The sequence below is a fragment of the Microcaecilia unicolor genome, chromosome 2 (assembly GCF_901765095.1).
Source record: "Microcaecilia unicolor chromosome 2, aMicUni1.1, whole genome shotgun sequence".
NCBI classification, from domain to species: domain Eukaryota; kingdom Metazoa; phylum Chordata; class Amphibia; order Gymnophiona; family Siphonopidae; genus Microcaecilia; species Microcaecilia unicolor.
Genome location: NC_044032.1, coordinates 537,494,713 through 537,517,926, shown reverse-complemented (window position 1 = coordinate 537,517,926; position 23,214 = coordinate 537,494,713). Strand labels below are relative to the sequence as shown.

Sequence of the window (23,214 nt, the reverse complement as noted above, 5' to 3'; positions counted from 1 at the left end):
ATGAAATTTTTTGTCCCCAGGTCTGACCAAGATGGTCTGTATATAGAATTTGTAGATCCAGGAAATAAGTTGCTTACAGAGAAAGAAATGATGGTGAAGGAGACCAAAGTTATAGATACTAATGGAGCAATTCTACAAGCTGGTGCCTAGAGATACATGCCACATAGGTATATCAAGGGCACCATTAGATGACAGGCACTAATCCACGGGGTTTTTTTTAGTCTATGATTACTTTTTTCTGCGTGCAATCAATGATTGAGATGTGTTGCCGCAGCAGTTGAGACTTTTCCCCCTATTCAATATAGACACTACGTAACTGCTAGTTTGATTTTTCAAGTTATTTAAAAGCAAATGTGTTTTTTTTAATTCACTTTTTTGCTTGAACACATAAATTAATAAAGCAGAGATTCTTTTTATGAGGCAAGTTATAGGTGGGGAATGGGTCGAGGCTTGTTAACTGCTAATTTGGGAAAGATGGCAGTACAACTAGCTATGTCTCTAGAGTTGTAGCTAAGTGTATTCTGCATTATCAGTAGTGCTGTTAGCATGTAGCAATGATCCTTGCTTTGTTTCTGCCTTTTCCAAAGTGCTGAGAACTTCCCCCAGCACTTAACATAGAGATCCACCCCAGGTTTTACACTGGAGTGATATAACATGGCTGAACCACCCAGTTTAAAGTGAACGAAGGTAGTGGTGCTGGTTAGAAACAGTGGGGAAGGCTCTCAGTGGGTTGAACAGCAGAGTGCAGGAACCAATGGGAGTGAATGTAAGAGGATGAATGGACTGAATTTGAGCAGGTTTGAGCAGTTTGTTTATGAGTCTAGGTGGATGAGAGCAAGTTTTCTGTGTGGCGGTGAGTGTAGTGGTATTTTTACTTCTCCTCTTTTTATTTTCTCTCTTTTCTCCGTGCGGTTTTGGGTCAGCGCTTACCTTGAGTTGACTGTGGGTTCCCGTTCTGGGTTTCCCATGTCTACCTGGGCTCCATTTTGTTTTCTTTTTATAGCTTTAGGTGTAAACTTTTGTGGCACTGACATTAAAGAGGACTTGGAAGGATTCGCTGAGGTTGGAATGCTGTTGGATTTTATTTTGGTTCCGTGTGCTTTGGGACTGTGTCAGTCTGTTGTAAAGAGTGAGCATTGTGTCATTGAGCTCTGTGGGGGGGCTGGAACCGGGACATAGGCAGTAGTGTCAATTTTGTGGAGTTCACAGTCCTGAAGTCCCTCCTGGTGCAATGAAGTGCTTTGAGTTTGGGTTGGGTAATGAGTTGAAAAGGGGTTTCTGGTGGATGGAAAGTCAGATTTATTTTGGCTTTCACGATTTTGGGGGAGTGTGTGAAGAACGTTTGTGAGTGATTTTCTTTTGAGGGGAGGTGGTGAGTATTATGGCTCCCAACAAGAGTCAGAGCTCTAGTTTGTCACAGAAAGGGAAGGGTGTGAAGGTTTTTCAGGGTAGGGTGGCTAAATAGATGGCTCGTGTGTCTAAACAGGTGGGGGAGTCTCTTCATGGGTTGTGAGAGTGTCTCAGTGGTTTAAGAATAAGAAGGATAAGGGGGCTCCAGCTGGGGATAGGGTTCCATAGGAAGTAGATGTCACTGAAGGGAGTTCTAGTGGTGCTACTAGTGCATGTCGAATACGCCAGATACCTCCTGAGGAGCTCGGTACAGAAGAGTGCAGCAGTTCTATCGTGGGTGAGTCAGAGAGTGATGGGGATTTGGGGGAGTTGTTGGGGTTTCTGGGGCTTTGAGTGGTAAGAGGAAGGATTAATAATGCTCATTTCCATAAGCACTTGTGTGATAAGAGTTTATCCAGATTTTATGTTCAGTTGTTAAGCACTTAGATAGAGACAAGCAATTACACAGGAGACAAATTTGTTTGAATCTTTTTCCTCTTCTTCAGGGTCTGATGTGGAAGCTAATAATTTATTAGTCGAGGGTCAGCCTTCTTCCTTGTCGGTTCCAGGATAGGCACTGGCACAGGTGTCTTGGGGAGGTCATACTCTCTGATATTCCTTCCCTTGATAGTCATGTGTCTACAAAATAGCATCAGAAGATTTTGCAATGGAAATATGTGGATTTCTTTTCCTTATTGACTCATGGAGAGGGTAATGAGTGCAAAAAAGAGGAGGATGGAAAAGATGATGTCAAGAAGCTTAAACCTACAGTGCCTAAATCTATTTTTAACTGGCTGTTGGCTTTTCATGCCTATGCCAGTATTTTAGGTGAAGCAAAGATGTCCTTATACCCTGGTCTTTTACGGTATTCTGATCTGATATTGAGAGTATATAGAACATTTGGGGGATGGGCTTGGCTGAACTATGACGAGCATTTTTGGAAAGGTTTGGCTAAGGACAAGTCCAATGGGTAGGGTTTTCATGATGTTGATATTTAGTTGTGTGAAATTACTCCATTGTGCTTCTGTATGGCTTGTGGAGGTTTTTGGTGCTTCAGAGATTGATTTTTCCCATGAGGGGTTCAGGGAGTCAGATGGTGGGTATGTCAGGCTTGGGTTTTTCTCGGCCAGGGCTAGTATCACAGGGCACCTGTGTTGCTGTGGCTCACGGGTCTGTTACTCCTGGTGTTTCTTCCAGTGCTGGATGTCAGGGGTTGCCAGTTAATCCATGTTTTCATTTTAATGCTGGAAGGTGTGATCATGTGGGCTGTCACTTTCGCCACCAATATTATATTTGTGGGGCAGGGCACCCAGCCTTTCGCTGTTCAGTGCACAGGTCTGGCTCTGGACGGCTTCCAGTTGATCATGTGTAAGCTGTGACTAAACACAAGGAAATTGTGGGGGAAAAGATACAGAAAGAATTGTGGCTGGGGAGGTTTGCTGGACTGTTTGATTCCTCTCCTTGGTCTTACTTGGTGATTTTGCTCCTGGATCTAGTGCCCAAGAAAGATCCACGGAAGTATCGATTAATTCACAAATTATCCTTCCCCTGGGGTAATAGTGTTAATGACTTTATTCCTGAGGAGTGTTGTTCGGTCCAATACACGTCCTTTGATCAGGCAATTCAGTTGGTGCAATCTCAAGGCAAAGGGGCCTTTATGGCTAAGGCGGATACAGAAGCTTCTTTTTGTCTTTTGCTGATTCATCCCTGTTCCTTTTATCTGTTGGGATTCAAATTTGATGGACTTTTATTATTACAACTGTTGCATGCTGATGGGCTGCTCTGTAGCTTGTGCTTGCTTTGAAATTTTTTCTACCTTCCTTGAATGGGTGACTCAGCAGGTGGTGGGTTGCGATAATGTGATTTATTACCTGGAAGATTTTTTGTTTGTTGGTCCTTCTGAGTCTTCATTATGTCAGGATGTGGTAACTGCATATCAGTGTGTTGCCAGTAAGTTGGAAGTGCCTTTATCTGCTGAGAAATCTGAAAGTCCAACTATCTGATTTAACATTCTTGGGGATCGAGTTGGATTCTGAAGCTATGAAATCCTGTTTACCAAACGAGAAATTAGCCAAGTTGGTTCAGGCTATTGAAGTAGCATGTGATGCCAGAAAACTAACCTTGCAGCAAGTCCAATTTTTATTGGGTTTATTTAACTTTGCGACATGGGTAATCCCGATGGAGAGAGTGTTTACTCGGCAATTAGTACACTTGACTATTGGAATTTGAATGCGTCATAATTTTATTTGGATTTCTTCCAAGGTAAAAGAAGATTTGTGTCTATGGCTCTCAATTTTGTGGGATTTTAATGGAGCATGAATATGGCCTGAATCTGGGGTTTCTAATTGAGATTTATCCTACTGGTTAGTGCAGCAGGCTTTCATCCTGGTGAACTGGGCTCCATTCCCACTGCAGCGCCTTGTGACTCTGGGCAAGTCACTTAACTCTCCGTAGCTCCAGGTACAAAATAAATGCCTGAATATAATATGAAAACTGCTTTGAATGTAACCACAGAAAGGCGGTAGGTCAAGTTCCATTCCCTTCCTCCCCCCACATTCCCTTTTCAGATGCCTCTGGGGGAAGGGATATGGAGTTTATTTTAAAGAGGCATGGTGTGCGGAACAGTGGCCTTAGTTCTAGATTGATAAGCGTTGGTGTTCCAATATTGCCTTCCTAGAATTGTTCCCTCTGTTGGTAACTTTGGGGGTGGGGATTAATTGGTCAACAGGACAATAGTGTGGAGATTGGACAATATGGAAGTGGTTGAAGCCATTAATAGGCAGTCGGCCACCTGTTCGTTGTTGTCTGAACTTTTACGAGTTATTGTCCTTCATTCACTCATTGAATTTGACACTTACTGAGAAGCATATTCCTTGAGTCACTAATGAAATCGCTGATTCTTTCGATTTCAGTGGATTTGGTTTTGAGCTTTGGCGCCATGTGCGAATGAGTTGCCATACTGGATGCCTTTGGAGGTGTGGGATGTTATTCAGCTGTCCTGATGAGTGTGCTTCATTCATCACTAGTTCTGAACAAATGGAAATTGTATGAAGGGGGTTGGAAGTGTTTTTGTGAATTTTTGACAGTGGCTTGCATTCCTTTGGAGATATCCCCTCATGTGCAGGTACGTTTGGATTTTTTTGGTTTTGCTTTTCAGGCAGGTTGGTCGGGGGCAGTGGTGACAGAGCGCTGTACAGTCTTCGTTTTTAATGTAATTTGCAAGGTGAATCTGATTCTACAGGGTCCTTTTTAGTGCGGAAATTGCCAGTTCTGTTGTGTATCAGATTTCCTGTCATGCATGAGCTTCTGTTACGCCTGTTTCTAGCATTGGGATCAGTTTGTACCTTGTCTTATGAGGTCTTATTATTTAGGGTGGAATTTTCATTTGCTTTCTTTGGTGCACTGTTTATTGTCTTGTGGATTGGATCCTAGGTTGTATGGGACTCACTTTTTCCGGATTGGAGCAGCTACTACTGTTACGGAGTAGGGAGGGTCTGTGGATTTAATTAAAAGGTGGGTTGCTGGCTTTCCAGTAAATTCAGGTGTTAAGTGAGAACAGTGTATAATTGTGCTGCTTGTTAATGCTCTTTCTTTAGTTCTTCTTGCAGGCCCTTCTGTTCCAGAGATCTGTGTTTGCTGTGTGGTCATTCCTTCATATTTTAGGCACAGAAGAGAGCGACTGAAAGTCGTTGGGGTCCTCATCTATGCCTCGTTTTGTTATGAGTACACATTTGCTGGTTGGGCCTGTGAGACATGTGTTGGGACCAACTGTTGTCTTTGCTGTTACAAGCTTGTTGTTTCTCTTCTCTAGCTAATCTACTTCTTCATCTGGGAGGCAATGATTTGTGTAAAGTGAAAGGTGTGGACTTGATCTGGCAGATGAAGCATACATGGTTGATTGCTCTTTGTTATTTTCCAGTTTCCAGACTGATATGGTCTCAGATTATTCCCAGAATAATTTGGCTGAGCTGTCATTGCTAGTGGTGGGATTAGAAGGATCATTTTCATTATCAGTTTAAAGTGAATCAGTTGGGGAATGTATTGTAAGGGAATTAGGAAAAGTTCATGTATGGTACCACCATGGACTTGGGGGAATGGGATGGTTCAGTGGAACTGTGGACCATACCTTTAAGTTGTTATGGTCAGTACGATACCATCTGGCAAAAAAGGGTTTTATTGCATACTAGTAAAAAAGGCCTGTTTCTGACACAAATGAAACAGGCGCTAGCAAGGTTTTCCTCGGAGTGTGTATGTTTGAGAGAGTGTGTGTGAGAGTGACTGTGTGAGAGACAGAGAGAGAGAGTGAATGTGTGAGTGTGTGTGTGTGTGTGTGTGTGAGACAGAGAGTGAGACTGTGTGTGAGTGTGTCTGTGAGAGAGAGAGTGTGTGTGTGAGAATTAGAGTGTGTGCCATGGGCTCCCGGCCCCGCCCTCCCTCCCTCCCAGTTCCAGGGCTGGGCCCTCCCTCGCTCCCAGTCTCAGGGCTGTGCCCTCCCAGTTCCAGGGCTGTTCCCTCAGTCCCTCCGTCCCAGTTTCAGGGTCGTTCCCTCCCTTCCTCCATCCTTCCATCTGTTTTCCCTCTTTCTCTCCATATAGGATTGTCTGTGTGACCAGCTGAGTGTCAATTAAGTTTCTGCAAAGTTGAAGTTAGTTAATAAAGCTATGGCCGATTTATGCCACAATTTGTGTTGTAGTGTTATTTACTATTTATATTGTTAATTTATTGTGGAGAAAGTAGGGTGTGCTTAATGCTTATGTTATGGTTTTTACATCTAGCATGCCTTTATTTTGGCTATGTTAGATGTAAAACATATTACATATAAAACATATTAGTAAAAGGCCCTTAAGCTACAATTGTGTCAAAAGCAATGCTCTTGTTCCAGTTGTTGAGGTATTTATGTTGTTTGGCTAGGAGTGCTGAAAGTAATATATACATAAATAATACTTGTGACAACCTCTTTGCTCGAACTACCCTTTTCAAATATCATACATCCTACTGTTTGCCCATTATGCAGTTAACCAGTGTTAGAAGGAGGTATGAAAAATGTTATTGCTAAACAGAAAGGAATGGATCCACCATGGGGTGTGAAGCCTTGTAAATGTCAAGTCAACTGCTACAATTTCCATCATGTTTCTCTTTTTTTTTCACATAGCTCTAAAGGTAAAAGGGTCATTAGAACTGGAGGCAAAACATATTCGTCCTTTGTACAAGCATTGGGATTTCACCGTGTCATATGCTAAAGAACAGAGGCAGCCGTTAAATCATGTCTTACTGGAAATTCACATTGGAGAGTCTGCAGCCCAAAATGGTGGTACAGGCAAGGAAAGCACAAACTTTTCTTGGGGAACAAGAGTGGGAGAAGATCAGAAAGGACACATAAGTATTTCCCTGAAGCTAGAAAGTCCTGTACCATGTAAGTTATTGAAAGAAATACCAAATATTCCTGCTCAAATGTGTTTGCTTTTTCCTTTGTTCACACCAAGGCAAAAAGCAAGAAAACTAATATTTACACCCTTTCAACTTTAACTTTCACATATGCATAGTTGTACAACAACCCTAAAGCTTTGCATTAAGTTTCATTAGAATTTGCCATCAGTCTGATGAGTATTTGCCATTTCCTCCTTATGTCATAGATGATGCATCATAAATATACACTGCTGTGCAAAAGTATTCACACCACTGTACATTTTTCATATTTTTCTGTCTAAAAAATACAATACAAAGAGAATTACAATAGGAGATTGTTTCACTGATCAACCTGAAAGAACAATTGTAGAACTATTCTAAAAGTAAATATGAAATCAAAGCTTTTTGGTTCTTTATTCTTAAGTCTTCACACCCCTTGACTTAGGGTGACTATGATAAAATGAGGAAAATGGTTAAAAAGAAACTAAAAGGATCAGCTGCAAAGGTTAGAACACTAAATCAGGCATGGACGTTATTCAAGAATACCATCTTGGAAGCCCAGTCCAGATGCATTCCACGTATTTGCAAAGGTGGAAAGAAGAGAAAACGTCAGCCAGCATGGTTAAAAGGTGAAGTAAAAGAGGCTATTACAACCAAAAGATTGCCCTTCAAAGAATGGAAAAAGGACCCAAATGAAGAAAATAAGAAGAAACATAAGCATTGGCAATTTAGATGCAAAGCATTAATAAAGAAGGCTAAAAGACAATATGAAGAGAAACGTGCTGCAGAGGCTAAAACTCACAGTAACAACTCTTTCAGGTACATGAGAAGGAGAAAGCTTGCAAGGGAATCTGTCGGACCTTTAGGTCATGAAGGAGCAAAAGGGGCACTCAGGGAGGACAAGGCCATAGTGGAGAAACTGAATGAATTCTTTGCGTCTAACCACTGATGCCGACACGCCTCATGCATGCTAAGTTCATGACCGTGAACTGAGCATGCACGGAGTGCTGGTATTGGCTGCTAGAAAGCATGCTGCTAACTTCCTAACACCAGGGGTGGTTTGGACCTCAGAGCTGTTTGGCTGGCGGGGCTTGGGTATTCCTGCCAGCCATTCAGGGTACTGCAGTTGGGTGGGACCGAACCCAAAATGGAGAGGGCCAGGCTCCCCATGCCACTGGGTCAACCAGGCCCCTCCCTCTCGGTGAGCCTGACGCAGCAGAATGGCAGCTGGACTATTCCACTGCAGATTTTAGAAAAACCTATTCCAGTGATGAGTGTGTTTTTAAAATTAAAAATTGCAGAAGTCTTGCAAGGTCACTGCTTGAACTCTCGGCAGCCATTTTGAAGCGGCGTCTGGAGCAATACAGGTCTACAGCCATGCCGAGAAGGAAAGAGGGGGATCTTTCCTGCCCCGAAGAGGCCACTAGACCACCAGGGCAGTACAATAAGGTGCAGGAGGGGTGGGGAGGGAAGAATATGTGAATGGAGTCATGGGGCAGCATGATGGCACTGGGGGTGAGGAAGGAAAGGGGGTCCAGATATGCGCAGCCCCTTATTTCAGCATTGAAGGGTTAGTGAAGGGGCCCTATAATTACTTGTCATTGGATATTCTGAGTTCAACAAATGTTTTGTTATTCTTTCTTATGAAAATTCAATAACATGTATTTCAAAAACAAAACCAACTCACTGTATGTGCCCCTGACTATGTATGGTGCTTTCACATAAGTGTTGATGTGATCTTGGGAGGCTCCTCTTCACACTGACCTTTCCAAGCTGCTCCTTATGGATCTTCGTGCCCCCCCCTGGAGACATTATGGGGTGGCAGGTGGTGGTGGCCCTTGAAAATCTCTCTCCTGTGTCTGAGGCACAGGAGGACCAGAAGCTCGACTCTGGCACAGAAAAGTTTGACTTCATGCGCAGAGACAAAACTGGGCACACATGCAGAAGTATATATACACATTTTGCTCATGGAGGGAACGTGCTGTTGTTGCCACGGATGTTTTATTGACCCGGGGACGAGTACTACCTTTGCACATTTTGCGTAGTGTATTTCTGTTTGGCGGTGACGTTTATCTCTAAACATTTATGACATTTGCAGTGTATCTTCTTACTAAATGTATTTTTAGTGTATTTTTGAATTGAATATTGGAAAAATTTTATTATTCTATTATGTACATGATTTTTTAAAATGTTTTCCACTAAACATATTTTTTGCCATTTGGATGGCATATTGACCCTACCAATTTTGGGGCAAAATCTGCCTGCCCCCAGTCCTACTTCCGAACTACTAGAGTTGCTGTTGAAGCCCACTCCAGCCACAATTTGCCATTCATCTCATATTTGTGGAAAATAAGATAAAATATAGCAAACTGTAGTAGAGTCTTGAAGATATGAGAGAAATTTTGCCACTAATAGATATTTGTTACCTGCTATACGTGCCCCTGTTCCTGATTGACGAAGTGTAGATGTAGATGCAGCACCTTCACCTGCTGCTGGTCCTGTTGGCATCGATGGAGGAAGTACATCAGTTCTGGCATGCTCACTAACTCCCAAGCCACTTGTATAGGATATTATGGGTGGTAGCGAGGCTGCAGGACCACTAGACATTGAAACCCCGCTTGCAGATGGTCTCAGTGGAGATGCTCCATATGCCAAGCTTTCCTCCTGGGATATATGTGAAGACACATCAGGGAAGCCAGCAGCAACCATTCCCAAACACTCAGGCCCATGTCTAGGGCACAAACCCCCCCACCTGTCCCAGAACTACTCTTAAAAGTCATATGAGGATGAAGAGTAAGGAAAAAATACCTTGCCAACTGGTTTCTGCAAACATGGAGGAGGAGAGAATCTCATCCCAGGATATGCAAAATAAGGCCTCATTCCATCCTCCAAGACCCACCAGAGACCATCTCCAAGGCCCCCTATCCATCCCCTCCCAGGTCGAGGGAACCTGTCCAACCAGGCTATGCATCACCTCATTATCAGGGCCCATGTTTCCAGGCCTGCCTGCAGGCTCCGCTGAAAGTGCCCGTGGATGTGAGTCTGCTGCTACCAGTAAAAATGACCCATTAACTGAACCAGCTGCCCTTAAATCATCAAGAACCCTCCCCACGGGAAAATCAACACCACCCGATGACAGGAAAAAAATGGACCTGACTCTCTCCCAACTCAACCGATGATCCAGCATCCCACACTGCCCTACCCTTTCCTTTGCTAACACCCAATGTTGAAGTTCTGGCCCCATGTTTACCACCAGGCACCTCAGGAGCCTCCACAGCAAGGGCCGATAAGGCAGCTTCCTTCAACCACCGCAATGGGAGTGGAGGTGCACTGATAATGGGGTGGGAAGAAACAGCAGAGACAGCTCCAACACTTGCTCCAGACTTAGTCCTTCATCTAATGAATTGACAGCCAAGAGTGAAAATTTCTCTCCCAGATCATCTTCCCAGGCCGCCGTAGGTGATTCCTCAGTCGTCATAAGCTGCCTCAGAGAAGTAGAAAAGAGGCATGTGCCTCGGAGGAGGCTGACCTAGAGGCATATTTTCAAAGCACTTTGGGAGGCTAAGTTCCATAGGTTTCTATGGAACTTTGGGAGGCTAAGTGCTTTGAAAATGAGCCCGCTAAATACTCCCTTCTCTGATCCTGCCTATTTGCACTGGCAAGTCAATCCTGTCCCTGAGTTCTTGGTAATCCCCCATTATAATGGGGATTACTAAAAAGATCATGAGACAACTCTCCAGAGTTTTTGAGGGGAGGTTTCTGAGGTTGTGGGTGGTAAAGGATCCAGCAGAAGGGGGTGGATTCCTAGGTAAGTTGCAGAGGGAAATGTTTCTGGTTGTTGAATGACAGTAGGGGAGGAGTAAGAGTTAATAAATGTTAGTGTTGGGTTTGCACGAGATTTTTGGTTGCCTCTTCCTCGGCTGGGACCCATGAGGAGAGAGGGTGTCCTGGAAAGGCCAAAATAACCTAAGGCTAATCTAAGGGAGAGTTACTATCAGCTAAAGGTAGTAACTGGAAGAGTGGAGTGCTTTGGGTGAGTAAAGAGGAACCCAGACCATGAGCAGGAACAGGGCGAGAGGGTGCAGCTCAGGGAAGTGCATCTCTGGCAGTAAAGACAGACACGGAGGTCTGATCCTGTAGGAGTTTGCTTTTGACAACCAACGCTACAAGCACAACTTTGGATTATGTAGCCCGAAGGGATGGGTATGGACAGGAGGAGCTGTAAATATGTACATACTGTAGGATTACAAATTTGCATTTAAGAAGACACACCATATCCCTGAATTTGGCACTGGGTTTATTGTTTGTATCTGATATCAAGTTGGTTTACAAAGTAACCGAAATAAAGGACTTGAACTGCCTGTTGCAAAATCTTCAGTAAAGTTTGGTTTGTTTGCATAAACTCTAGACTGGAGTCTTTTCTTTGAGTGAGAATGAAACTTACTCCCAAACTGATAAAGGAAAGAGAATAGAGAGTGAGGGAGAAATAAAGCCCCAGCGTAAAATCCTATGTCCTTCCAGAGTAAGTCTGTTCCTGGCCTACATGCAGCTCAGTGTGTATAAAGTAACTTGGCTTTTGTAGAACTAGTAACTTTTGTGGCCTGTGTCGATGGTGTCTGATCCTGAGAGCTAGTCGGTGCCCAGGACGCTGATGAGCAAGTGTGGGACCCAGGTTACAATTTTAAAACAAAACTTCTAAATTCCACCCCCAGCCTTCTGCCCCCCACCCCCCACCAATTCCTGCCCTATTAGCTTCTAGATTCATCTGCTGACCCAGTCTCTAACTCCCGCAACTCTGCAGGAAACCAAGGTAAACCCGCCTCAGTCCGTGGTTACAGTCGTCTATCTAAACAAGCTCTGAAACTTCTCACTAAAAAGGTACAAATTCAAAAATGGGCCAAATATAACTGAGTACCACAGAAATACCCCCCCCCCCCTCCCCATGGTGCAATATATTTCTATGGAAGAAGGAGTTCCAGCTTTGGTAGTTGTTCTCACCTGGTTTTACAGTCTGCCTCACTGACACAGACTACTCAGTAATTACTGTGGATTCTTTTGGATTCGTATTAGGTAAATGAGACTTTTATTAGAGGTTCTAAGATACACTGGTCCTTACATCATCCAGGCTTTTTATATCAGCTGAGAGAAGCCCCTTTTTCAGCAAAGTCAGAGTCTCATGACCAGGAGATTGGTTCTGTGCAATGTGTCCACCCATAGATGAGCTTCCAGCCTCACTGTAAGAGCCCCTCCCCCTTTTTATTAGGCTTAGAACTCATGTTCAGAGCTAAGTAAAATTACAGAATGCTTGAGAATTTCTCTGTTTTGGTAAACAAGCCATACTGTAGGAATGTGGTCACAAGCTTCTTAGCCCAGGTGGCCACTCTGAACTTAGGCTCCACCTTTCCCTTCACATACCAAATTAATTAGAGCTGTGTCTTCTACATTCCAACTTATTTTCACACAATCAAAGTTAAACAATCATTTTTAAACAGAATTACTTCTAATCAAAAATACAGACCCAGAGTGCAATGTCGGTCAAAGTAGAGTTGAAAAACAGTCTTTAAAATTCACTTCTATTACAGTAACATAGAAATGTACATACAGTGAAATATAGTATTTAGGAAATTACTTCTTTCAAACTGCTTTTCCATGTTCTTTATTCTCCAAAACTCACAAACTAACCCCACCTCAAAAATACTCCCCTTCACAAACTGTTCCATCCCAAAACTACTGTCACAACTGCCTCACCACACCACAAATTACTCCTACCCCTAAAAGCTACCACCATAACTGCCCCACCACTCTGAAAACTGCCCAGCTCCCTAAAATATCTACCCACAACTGCACCAATCCCTTACAAATTGCCCTATCCTCAAGAATTACCTCTCCCAAATGCCTCTGTATCCTGCAAACTGCTCACTCCCAAAATAACTTCTACAACTGATCCACCACCCTGCTAACTGGTCCACCACTCAAAACTACCCCCACAAACTACCCTCTCAAACTGCCCCTGAAAGTTGCCTAAACTTTAAAAATTGCTCCCTATATCTTTACCATTCTCCTGCAAACTGCCCCCCACTAATGTTGCATCACGTTGCAAACTGGCCCATCTCTAATATCTACCCCCCACAACTACCCCATCACTCTGCTAGCTGCCCCATACCCATAAAACCTCCTGTAACTGCCCCACACTCAACATACCCCCACAACTGGCCAGCACTTCTCAAAGTGTACCACCCCAAAAACTACTCCCAGCAAAGGCTCCACCACCCCAGAAACTGCCCCACACATATAAGAAGCCCTGTCTAATTCCCCCACCACCCAAAATTACCCTCGCTCAACTGCATCACCACCCCAGCATCCTTCAAGCTTCCCCACCCTACAAAACTACCCTCCTTTAACTGGCCTACTCCTAAAGTCTAGTCCCCATAACTACTCCACCACTTTACTAACTGCCCCACATCTAAAAATAACCCCCTGCTAACTTTCCCACCCCCAAGAACTACCTACACACAATTGCCCTAGCACTGCAAATGCACTTCAAACTATCTCTTCCCCCAACATAGCCCCCACAATTGCCCCAACTGTCAAACCCCTCCCCCTAAATTATGTCCCAGAGCCCCACAAGCTGCCCTGACATCCAAAAAATACCTCCTCAGACAGCACCACCATCCCCAGCTACACCCCCCAGACACAATACATGCTATGTATACACAGTACACACAACACACACACACACACACATACACAGTCAGAGGAGTAAGAATTTCATAAGCCATGCAATCCATGCTTCCCCACTTGTTATTAAGTATTCCCTCAATGGTTTTTGATGACAACAAAAAAAGGTAATCCATTTTTTATTTTAAAAATAGTTTGAACCCAGATCTGGGTAAAGGAATTGAAGGAGGACACAGCAACTTTGTTCATTTGTGGACGTTTGCTTTATTTTGACCTGATGATAAAAATTATTTTGTAACACATTAACAAGTAAGATTGAAATGAAACCCATGTACTCCTTTGTTGTTTTGTGTATACAGATGCTATGTGTACGGTGAAGATCATTTGGTTAACTCTGATATCATTTGTTTTTGTGCTTGCCCTGATCTACATAACCTACAATGTAGTTTGGAGGAATAAAAAAAGCTCAGCACCACTTCGTAAGTATTCAAGGCCTATGGCCATTCTTCTTCTGTTTTTTTTTTTTCATATCTTTGTCTACAGTAGTTAAATGGCAATCCATTCAGCATTCTCACTCTACATTTAGTCCAAGTCAGATGTCTGCAACTGTTGTTAATCATGTATGAAGCCAAACATTTGAAGCATTGATGTATTATGGAAGATTAAGGGATTGCATACATGAAATATGGAAAGACATTGGAAAAATGGAAGGAAGCATGAAACAGAAATAAGGTCAAATTAAGACAGGCCCAATTGAAGTTCTATGAAAAAACAGGTAGGCAACCACAGAGATATGAAAAAAACTATTCCAGCTGATAAACAACCTACTAAATACCAATCCACTAACACAATCGAATGTCGAACCCTCTTCAGTATATGAACTGCCCAGACTCTTTGAGGAAAAGATCCTCAATCTAAGAAACAGCTTAACACAAGATGACACCAACCTACATATTTTTTTAGACAAAATGAATTATCCCCTTGTCACGATTGTGGTCATGACCCCTCTCAGACTCACCTTATTTCCGGCGGTCAGCTTCTGAGCTGGCTTCTGTCTGTTCTTCCTGAGTTAGTTCTGTTTCTGTCTCTGTGTGCTGGCTGCTTCCAGCATGGCTCTGATTACTCCACTATACTGCACCTGTGTGTGTTAAGCCTCTCTGTGCTTCAGTATGCTTTCTGCCTGTGTCTTGGTTTATGTTCCTCTTGCCCTCTTGTGGCCAGAACCGGTGGCTGCCATAGACTTTCTAGACTTTCTTTCTGGTCCGGTCCAGGTATTCCAGCCCTCCAGACTTGGTTTGAAGTTTGGCAGCTAGCCTCACCCGTAGCTGCCTCATGATTCCTGCAGCTTGAGTTTCAGCTGCTGATGGGTTTATTACCACCTGGAACCTTCTGAGTTTGCCTTTGCATTGTCTAAGGTCCCTGCTTTGTTAGTGCTTTGTTGCACTTCTGCCTAGTCTAGTTTCTTGTATTGTTCCTTGTCTGATTCTAGTTAGTCTGTCTGTAGTTTAGCTTAGGTTTATTTGCTTATTTCCCTAGTCTTGTTTCTGATCTGTATTCCTTGTCTAGTTTCTGTTTGTCTGTGTTTCTTGCTTAGTGGCTGCTCTGCACCTTTCAGTCCTGTGTCTTGTCTGCCAGTATTTGTACCCTGTTTTAGTGGCTGCTCTGCAGCTTTCAGTCCTGTCTCTTGTCTGTCAGTATTTGTACCCTGTTTCAGTGGCTGCGTGGCGGCTTTCAGTTCCTGTCCTTTAGCTTGTCCATTTCCTGTTTTGTGTAGTATTGTCTCTCTGTGAGTCCTAGCCCAGTTTCCTGCCTTGCTGCCATGTATATTCCTTTCCCCTCTGACCCTTAGTCCCTGTTCAGCCTAGTTGGTATCCAGTGCCTGCCATGTCCGGTAAGTCCTGCTGGCCGCCTGCACCCAGGGGCTCAACTCTGTGCAGCGCTGCGTATGCCTTGTAGCGCTATAGAAATGCTAAATAGTAGTAGTAGTAGTAGTAACTCCTGGGGAAAGGCGGTCAAGCACAGGTGAAGTCTAGCTGTTTCTGTCAGAGTTCTGCCTTGTCTCTGGTGTGGGGTGGTTTTGCCTGCCACTGCTGCTCCACAGCAGTGGCCCAAGGGCTCATGAGCCTAGTTTCTGCTTTGAAAACCTGACACCCCTTGAAGAAATCCCAGTGGACTGAACATGGACGACTGTCTCCCAACTCACAAAAGAGATAGTCACACTAACGGTAAGGAAATTCTCCACTGTCCACTGCTAGCTAGACACATGTCCCAACTACATTCTGAAAGCACCCCCAGACCAATTCATACCTCACCTTACTTCCCACCTCAGCTTCATGTTTAAGAAAGGCTGATTCCCAACAGAAAAGGGCAACATATTACTCCTATCCCAAAGGATGCCAAGAAGGACATCAAAGATACCTCCAACTACAGGCTAATAGCATCCATACCACTAATGACAAAAGTAATGGAAGGCCTAACCAGCTAGTTGACGACATAAACAAATTCTCAATATTACATGACTCCCAATGAGGCTTTCAGGATCCACTACAGCACAGAAATGGTACTGATCACACTACTAGCGAAATTCAAAAAGAAATCTCAATTGGGAAAAACATTTTTCTATTACAGTTCGACAAGTCCAGTGCATTTGACATGGTTGATTACCACATTCTACAAAGAATACTACATAAAATCGGCATCAGAGGAAAGGTGCTCAGTTCAATGGATTCCTAACCATCAAGTCCTACCAAGTAAAGATGAACTCCACAATCTCTGCCCCCATGGAAAGCTGAATGCGGGCTACCCCAAGGCTCACCACTCTCACCAATACTATTCAATCTAATGATGGCACCCCTAGCCAAATCATTGTCCAGACAAGGCCACAAACCCTTCATATATGCATATGATGTATCAATATTAATTCCTTTCAAGAAAATCGTATCAGAAATTACTTCCAAAATCTTGGACAGCATAAACACAATGGAAAACTGGGCCTCTGCTTTCAAACTAAAACTGAACAGGGAAAAAACACATTGCCTCATACTAACATCACCACACAATACTGGGCAGACTTATACGGTCTGTGCCAGAGCCGGTGGTGGGAAGCGGGACTGGTGGTTGGGAGGCAGGGATAGTGCTGGGCAGACTTATACGGTCTGTGCCAGAGCCGGTGGTGGGAGGCAGGGATAGTGCTGGGCAGACTTATACGGTCTGTGCCAGAGCCGGTGGTGGGAGGCGGGGCTGGTGGTTGGGAGGCGGGGATAGTGCTGGGCAGACTTATACGGTCTGTGCCCTGAAGAACACAGGTACAAATCAAAATAGGGTATACACAAAATTTGCACATATGCGTTATCTTGTTGGGCAGACTGGATGGACCGTGCAGGTCTTTTTCTGCTGTCATCTACTATGTTACTATGTATTGGGCTCAGATGAGACTTGGGATAATTCATGACGAACCCTAGCAACTCCAGTACCCAAATGGTTGCATGAATGGATCAGACTCAGAAGAAATCTGTTGAAGTCTGAAAGCCACTAGGGGTCTTATTTTGGGACATATTGTCTGGAAAATTAGTTGCAAAAGTTCCTTTGCAAGGATCTTGAGGCCTATAAGTGACCCAAAATGAGCTAACACACACACACATACAAAAGAAAAAAAAATTAAAAACTTTGATGAAAAACCTGACTTAGAAAACTACCTGGGAATAAAAGTAAGCCACTAGACAACAACAGGACTTACAGACAAAAATGGCTAAAATCGCATGATTTGGGTACCGAAGCAACTGTGACTCAAGAAGGGCCCAATCAGGTCTATGGAAAAGTGAAGAATGATGAAGTCTACATGACAGTGGCAGGTGGGAACAGGCACATATACATTGTAGGCCTGCTGAAAACTTCTAGACATGTGGCTGGAGTAGGGCTTCCCATACCAAGCTCTGCTGGTGACATCACCTTAGGAGTGAAGATTTATTAGTCCTGCTTGTCCTTGGAGAACTTTAGCTACTCTATCAGGACCTCTTCTAGAACATAGATACGTTTCGTGATCTTCTTCTCTGACATGTAGGTGATGTGACCTCTAAAGATGGTATAACTAGTGTGACTATCTGCCAGGTGCTATTCTATACATGGTATCCAACTCGGAGCATCATCTATAAAATAGCATTCGGCACATATTTTTTTCAGCGCCCAACTTTGGGCACCATTTACTGGATTTAGAACTAGTTGGCTAGATCAGGATGCAGTGAGGGTGGAGCAGGCCTGATTAGAATGGATAGAGAGAAGCATAGTTGAGGGGATGCATAATACAAAGCTTGACTGATTGGGGGGGGGGCAGTGAGAATGAAAACTGGTGGAAGTTATTGAAGAAATTATGCCACTGTAATCCGTTGGGTTGGTCGTGAGCCCTTGGGCCCTGGCCGAGGCCAGCAGGGCGCCGACCCAGGCCAAGGGGAGACCGACCCACCACCGCACACCCCAGCTACACAATACCCCCTAAGCTACCCCTCCCCACAGTCCCTCAGGAAGAAGGGAAATAGGCATACAGGTGGGCCTCGTGGCCGAACCGGAACCCACGCAGACAGAGCCACTCGTGCGAGCCTCACGGCTGAACTGGAACCCAATCACACACAGGGAGGGGTGAAAGAACCCAGAGGGCCCCCAAGAGGCCAGACACGCGCTGAACACCAGCAATAGGGCAGAGGGGGAAACAAAGGACCAGAGCGGGCCACGCCCACGCAGGGGACTAGCGCAGGACAGGGAAACTAACACAGCAACCCCCCCCCCCCCAGCAGGGTAGGAGCCCCAGGCAGAAGCCAGAGGAACCAAACACAAAAGGAAGGCAGAAAGCCTTTGCCTCAACCCCACTGTAGACAGAGGCACCCAGAACACAAAGGGTTAAGCTTGTAGAGCCAGCAGAGAGAGAGTGCCATAAATCAACAAACAATCAGAGAGAACGCTTCCCCTCCCGAGAGGGAGTGGGGCCCATCCAAACAAACACACTGGCAGAGGCAGGAATACAATACACACAGTACACAAAGGGTTAAACTCACTGAGCCAGCAGGCCCGGACACTGGGAAGAGAAATCCTTAAAACAAACAAACAAAGGAGAACGCTCTCACTCAGCCCAGAGCCCCAGAGGCTGAGCAATGCCCAGCCCCCACTAAACAAACGAGCAGCTGACCCCGATTACAGAGCTACGCACACACATACACACACACACAGCAGCAGCTAACCCAGAGGGAAGGAAAAGAATACTCTAAATCAACACAGATCCCTGTCAGAACCTAGAGCACGTTCTGAGAGAAACCTATCAGGCTTTCCTGTTACCACCAAATAAGTAACGCAAAAGCAGAGAAACTCTTCAGCTGCAGGCTAAAGTACTATCCCCTGACGTCAGCACAACCCCTGGCAGCCAATCAGAAGAGACGTCCTCCCTCCCCCTCAGCCAAACCAGCAGAATCATAACAGCCACAATGTCCTTCAGGTGGGAACAGAACACTGAAATCTGGACTTGGTTGGAAAAAGGAATGTGAAATGTGATGAAGAGAGCAAAACAAACTGCAGTGGTTGGAGAGTAGAGAACATGGGAACATTGGACACTAAAGAGTTAAGTCATTCCAGCAAAGAGACTTAAGTAATATGTAGTTGCTATTCATCCAAAAAACAATATTTAATTATTGCTTAAACATTACTCATTGAGTGAGAGTAACTTTGGTATATCATGAAGAGGAATGCACATGTTTTTGGATGGAAAGGCAGATACACAAAAAGGACAACACGCACATACCTAAATCTTCACTACCCAAGCTGCAAAGGACTAAAATATAAATCAACCTACGCATCCAGCTTCTCCTACATAAGCACGCAACTATGGAATGCACTATCAAAAGTCACGAAAACAATGCATGACCTAACAAACTTCCGGAAATCATTAAAGACCAACTTGTTCAAAAAGGCATACCAAAACGTTCCAACTTAAACACCAGAAACATGCAACACAACAAAACCTATAATGGAACTGGACAAAACTCAACTCCTCTACTTAATTTACACACCACTCTTGAACTCTAACGCAATACCACTCTGTATTTCTCATACCAGAATTGGCGATCGCCATCACGGTACTATGTAAGCCACATTGAGCCTGCAAATAGGTGGGAAAATGTGGGATACAAATGCAACAAATAAATAAATAAATAATAGTATATTATATTTGTTGGATTATTTGTAGTAAATAATTAGCAGATTTTAGTACACACAGCTTCAGCTTTAGAAATGTTAATTTCTTTCTTCATCTCTCTCTCATTCACCCCTGAATAATTCACTGCTGAGTCACTTTAAAGTTGAAGTAACAAAACATCTGTTTACTCACAGTTTGCAGTTAGATTATAATCAGACAGGCTTATATATACATATTACTATACATTTGTCTTATCAGCTCTTTCCATGTGCTTAGATGGTAATGGATGCTCACACCACCATAGATCCTCTCAGGTTAGGAGAGATCATGAGCTCCATGTGCTCCATGTGCTGCATCTGCTGCATCTAATCCCCACAGGAAGTTGCATAGCTGTGTGACCTCTCTAAGTAATTCACATCAGAGGTCACAGAGTAATCACAGAGAAATAATAGGTGACAGGCAATGCATGTAAAATACAATTACATTCCAACAAACCCCTTCTCATGCATAACTGTCATGCAATTATTTATTCATACAAAGTCCAAGCTTTATACGCAGATTCACAAAATGTTCTCTGGGTAATGGTTTGGTCATGATGTCAGCTGTCATCTCACTGGTGTGACAATAGTGTAGACTGATGACCCCTTCTTTCGCCAACTCTCGCACGTTGTGGTATTTCGTTGCGATGTGCTTGGTGCGTGACTGAACCTTGTCATTCTGTGACAGTCGGATGCAGCTCTGATTATCTTCCATTATCTGGATTGGTCTCTTTTCAGCTATTCCAAAATCCAGCAAAAGTTTTTCAATCCACATCAGTTCTCTGCACGCTTCCGATACTGCCACATATTCAGCTTCTGTAGAAGACAGACTCACAATACTTTGTTTATGACTGGCCCATGAAATTTGTACATTTCCATACATAAACACATATCCACTTGTGGATTTATAATCAGAATGATCCCCTGCCCAATCTGAATCACAGTAACATATTAGTTTTGGATTACTATTGGCTGAAATCTTTAATTTACAATCAATGGTACCCTTTAAATACCTTACCATCCTTTTAACTGCAGTCCAATCTGATTTGGTAGGTGAGCTGACCCTTCTGCTCAAAATTCCTACTGCATTTGCTATATCAGCCCTGTATGTGGTAGCTAGATATAAAAGCTTACCTATGGCTGATCTATATTGGATGTTATCTGGTAAAGGTTCTCTTACTGTTTCATCCTTCAGAAAATCAGTGATCATGGGAGTGCTTACAACTTGGGCATCTTGCATACCTAAACTTTCAATAAGCTCATTTATTTTCTGCTTCTGGCTTAGAAGATAAGAACCATCATTTTGTTTCTCAATTTCTATACCAAGATAGTATGACACATTACCAAGTTCTTTTATCTCAACATTGAGGTTTAAACACTTTACAATGTCCTTGTACTCTTGCTCACTTTTGCTTGCAATGAGCAGATCATCAACAAAAGCTAAAATGTATGCATATTGTCCATTTGTGCACCTAGTGTACAAGCATTTATCTGCTTCACCTTGCTTAAATCCTAAATTTGTCAATATTTCATGCAATTTTTCATTCCAACATTTTGCACTTTGCTTTAATCCATAAAGACCTTTGTTTAATTTACACACTAGCTGTCTTTGTTTTGTATTTATGAAACCTGTTGGCTGTTCCATGTACAAGTCTTCAGTTATTTCTCCGTGAAGAAATGCTGTTTTCACATCAATGTGGTTGACTTGCATGCCTTTTGAGACTGCAATGCTCAGAAGTGTTCTGATTGTCGTGTGTTTCACTACAGGTGCAAACACTTCATCAAAATCTTCTCCATATTTTTGAAGATATCCCTTTGCGACTAATCTGGCTTTATACCTTTCCACTTTTCCTTGTGCATTCCTTTTTAACTTGAATATCCATTTGCATCCTATAGCTTTCTTGCCAGGAGGTAATTTTGTAAGAATCCAAGTATTATTTTTATCCAATGCATCAATTTCTTCTTGTGCAGCTTTACGCCATTCAGCAGCTTCTTCTGCTGGCATTTTCTCAATCTCATCCCATGTTAAGGGCTCTTGAGCTTCTGCTGACTTTGTTAGGTAAGACAGTCTTGGGGGTGGAACACCTTTGTTTTCCCTGGATGAGCGTCTGACAAACAGGTTGGTCTGACCTTTCCGCATCCTCTAAATCTGAGAGTTCTTCTCCAATTGATTCCCCTTCTCCAACTGTACTGTCTTCTTCAATGATCCTTTCTGTGTCTGCTTCCTCTGCCTGTTCCTCGTTAGATACAGGTGAGTTGCTTTCAGACATCTGCCTTGGTATGGCATTTATATACACTGGCATGTCTATTATGGTTCTAGTTTCATATTCTGGATGATAAGGCTCATCTGGGATAATCCAGCCTTTATCAACCCTTTTGTTTTCATCAAAATATGTAACATGTCTTATGCCAACAATGCCAGTTTTCAGATTCAAAATTCTATATCCTTTGTGTCCTGGAGCATAGCCAACTAAAATGCCCCTTTCTGTTGTGGAATCCAGCTTATGCCTTCTTTGCTTTGGTACATGAGCATATGCTGTACTTCCAAATGTTCTTATGTGTGACAGGTTTGGCTTCCTACCATGCCATGTCTCATGTGGTGTGCGCTCAGCGCCTTTAGTTGGCATTCTGTTTTGTAGGTACACTGCTGTGAGAATGGCTTCCCCCCATAGTCTTTTAGGGAGATTGCTATCTGACAGCATACATCTGGTCATTTCCACAAGTGACCTAAATTTTCTCTCTGCAACAGAATTTTGCTCTGGTGTATAAGCTACTGTTGTGATATGTTGAATGCCTTCTTGTTCTAGAAATGTGCGCATGCTTTGTGAAGTGAACTCACCACCATTGTCGGTCTGAAGAACCTTTGGTTTTCTTTCAAATTTATTGCTCACCATGGCTACGTATTTCTTCAGCATGTCTGTGACTTGACTTTTTTCTTTCAGCAAATAGGCCACACAATATCTAGAGAAATCATCCAAGAATATTAGTACAAATCTGTTATTTCCCAATGATGGGATATTAAACGGTCCACATAAGTCACTGTGTATTAAGTCCAGTACTTTATTACTCCTATTTCCTGTGTATGCAGGAAATGAGGGTCTCACACCTTTTTGAGTAACACAGTCTATGCATTTCTCCATTTTACCAGCATCTGCACTTATCTGAATGCCGGTGGCCAGTTGCTTACTGTAAAGATCCTGGATCACCTTAGAATCACGATGTCCCAGGCGGCGGTGCCAGATTTCCAGACTATATTTACCATCATTCTTCCTTACTTGCGCCATATGTGAGGCTTCACCTGAAATGCTCAGTTTATAAACATCATTATGCATAAAAGCTTCAGCATACACTTCATCATTTTTAGAGATTGTGCACTTACTGTTTTCAAAATGAATCACAATCCCTTCTTATCTAATGTAGATACACTAAGCATATTGCAAACTGCTTGGGGAATATACAAGACATCACTTACAGGAATTTCTTTAACTTCATTAGACACTTTGCATTTTAAGAATCCAATACCTTTTG

General features: G+C 43.3%; 1 protein-coding gene across 3 annotated transcripts in view; it reads left to right on the top strand.

Annotated features, from left to right (window-relative positions):
* The window catches only part of TMEM156 (transmembrane protein 156), a 69,872-nt gene that overhangs the window by 27,456 nt on the left and 19,202 nt on the right, over positions 1-23,214 (top strand). For 2 of the 3 annotated variants that reach the window (XM_030192616.1, XM_030192617.1), the window contains exons 3-4: positions 6,542-6,802; positions 13,833-13,952. In XM_030192616.1, the coding sequence (XP_030048476.1) occupies positions 6,542-6,802; positions 13,833-13,952 (381 nt within the window). The remainder of the gene's footprint in view (positions 1-6,541; positions 6,803-13,832; positions 13,953-23,214) is intronic. The other variant, XM_030192619.1, reaches the window with a different exon arrangement.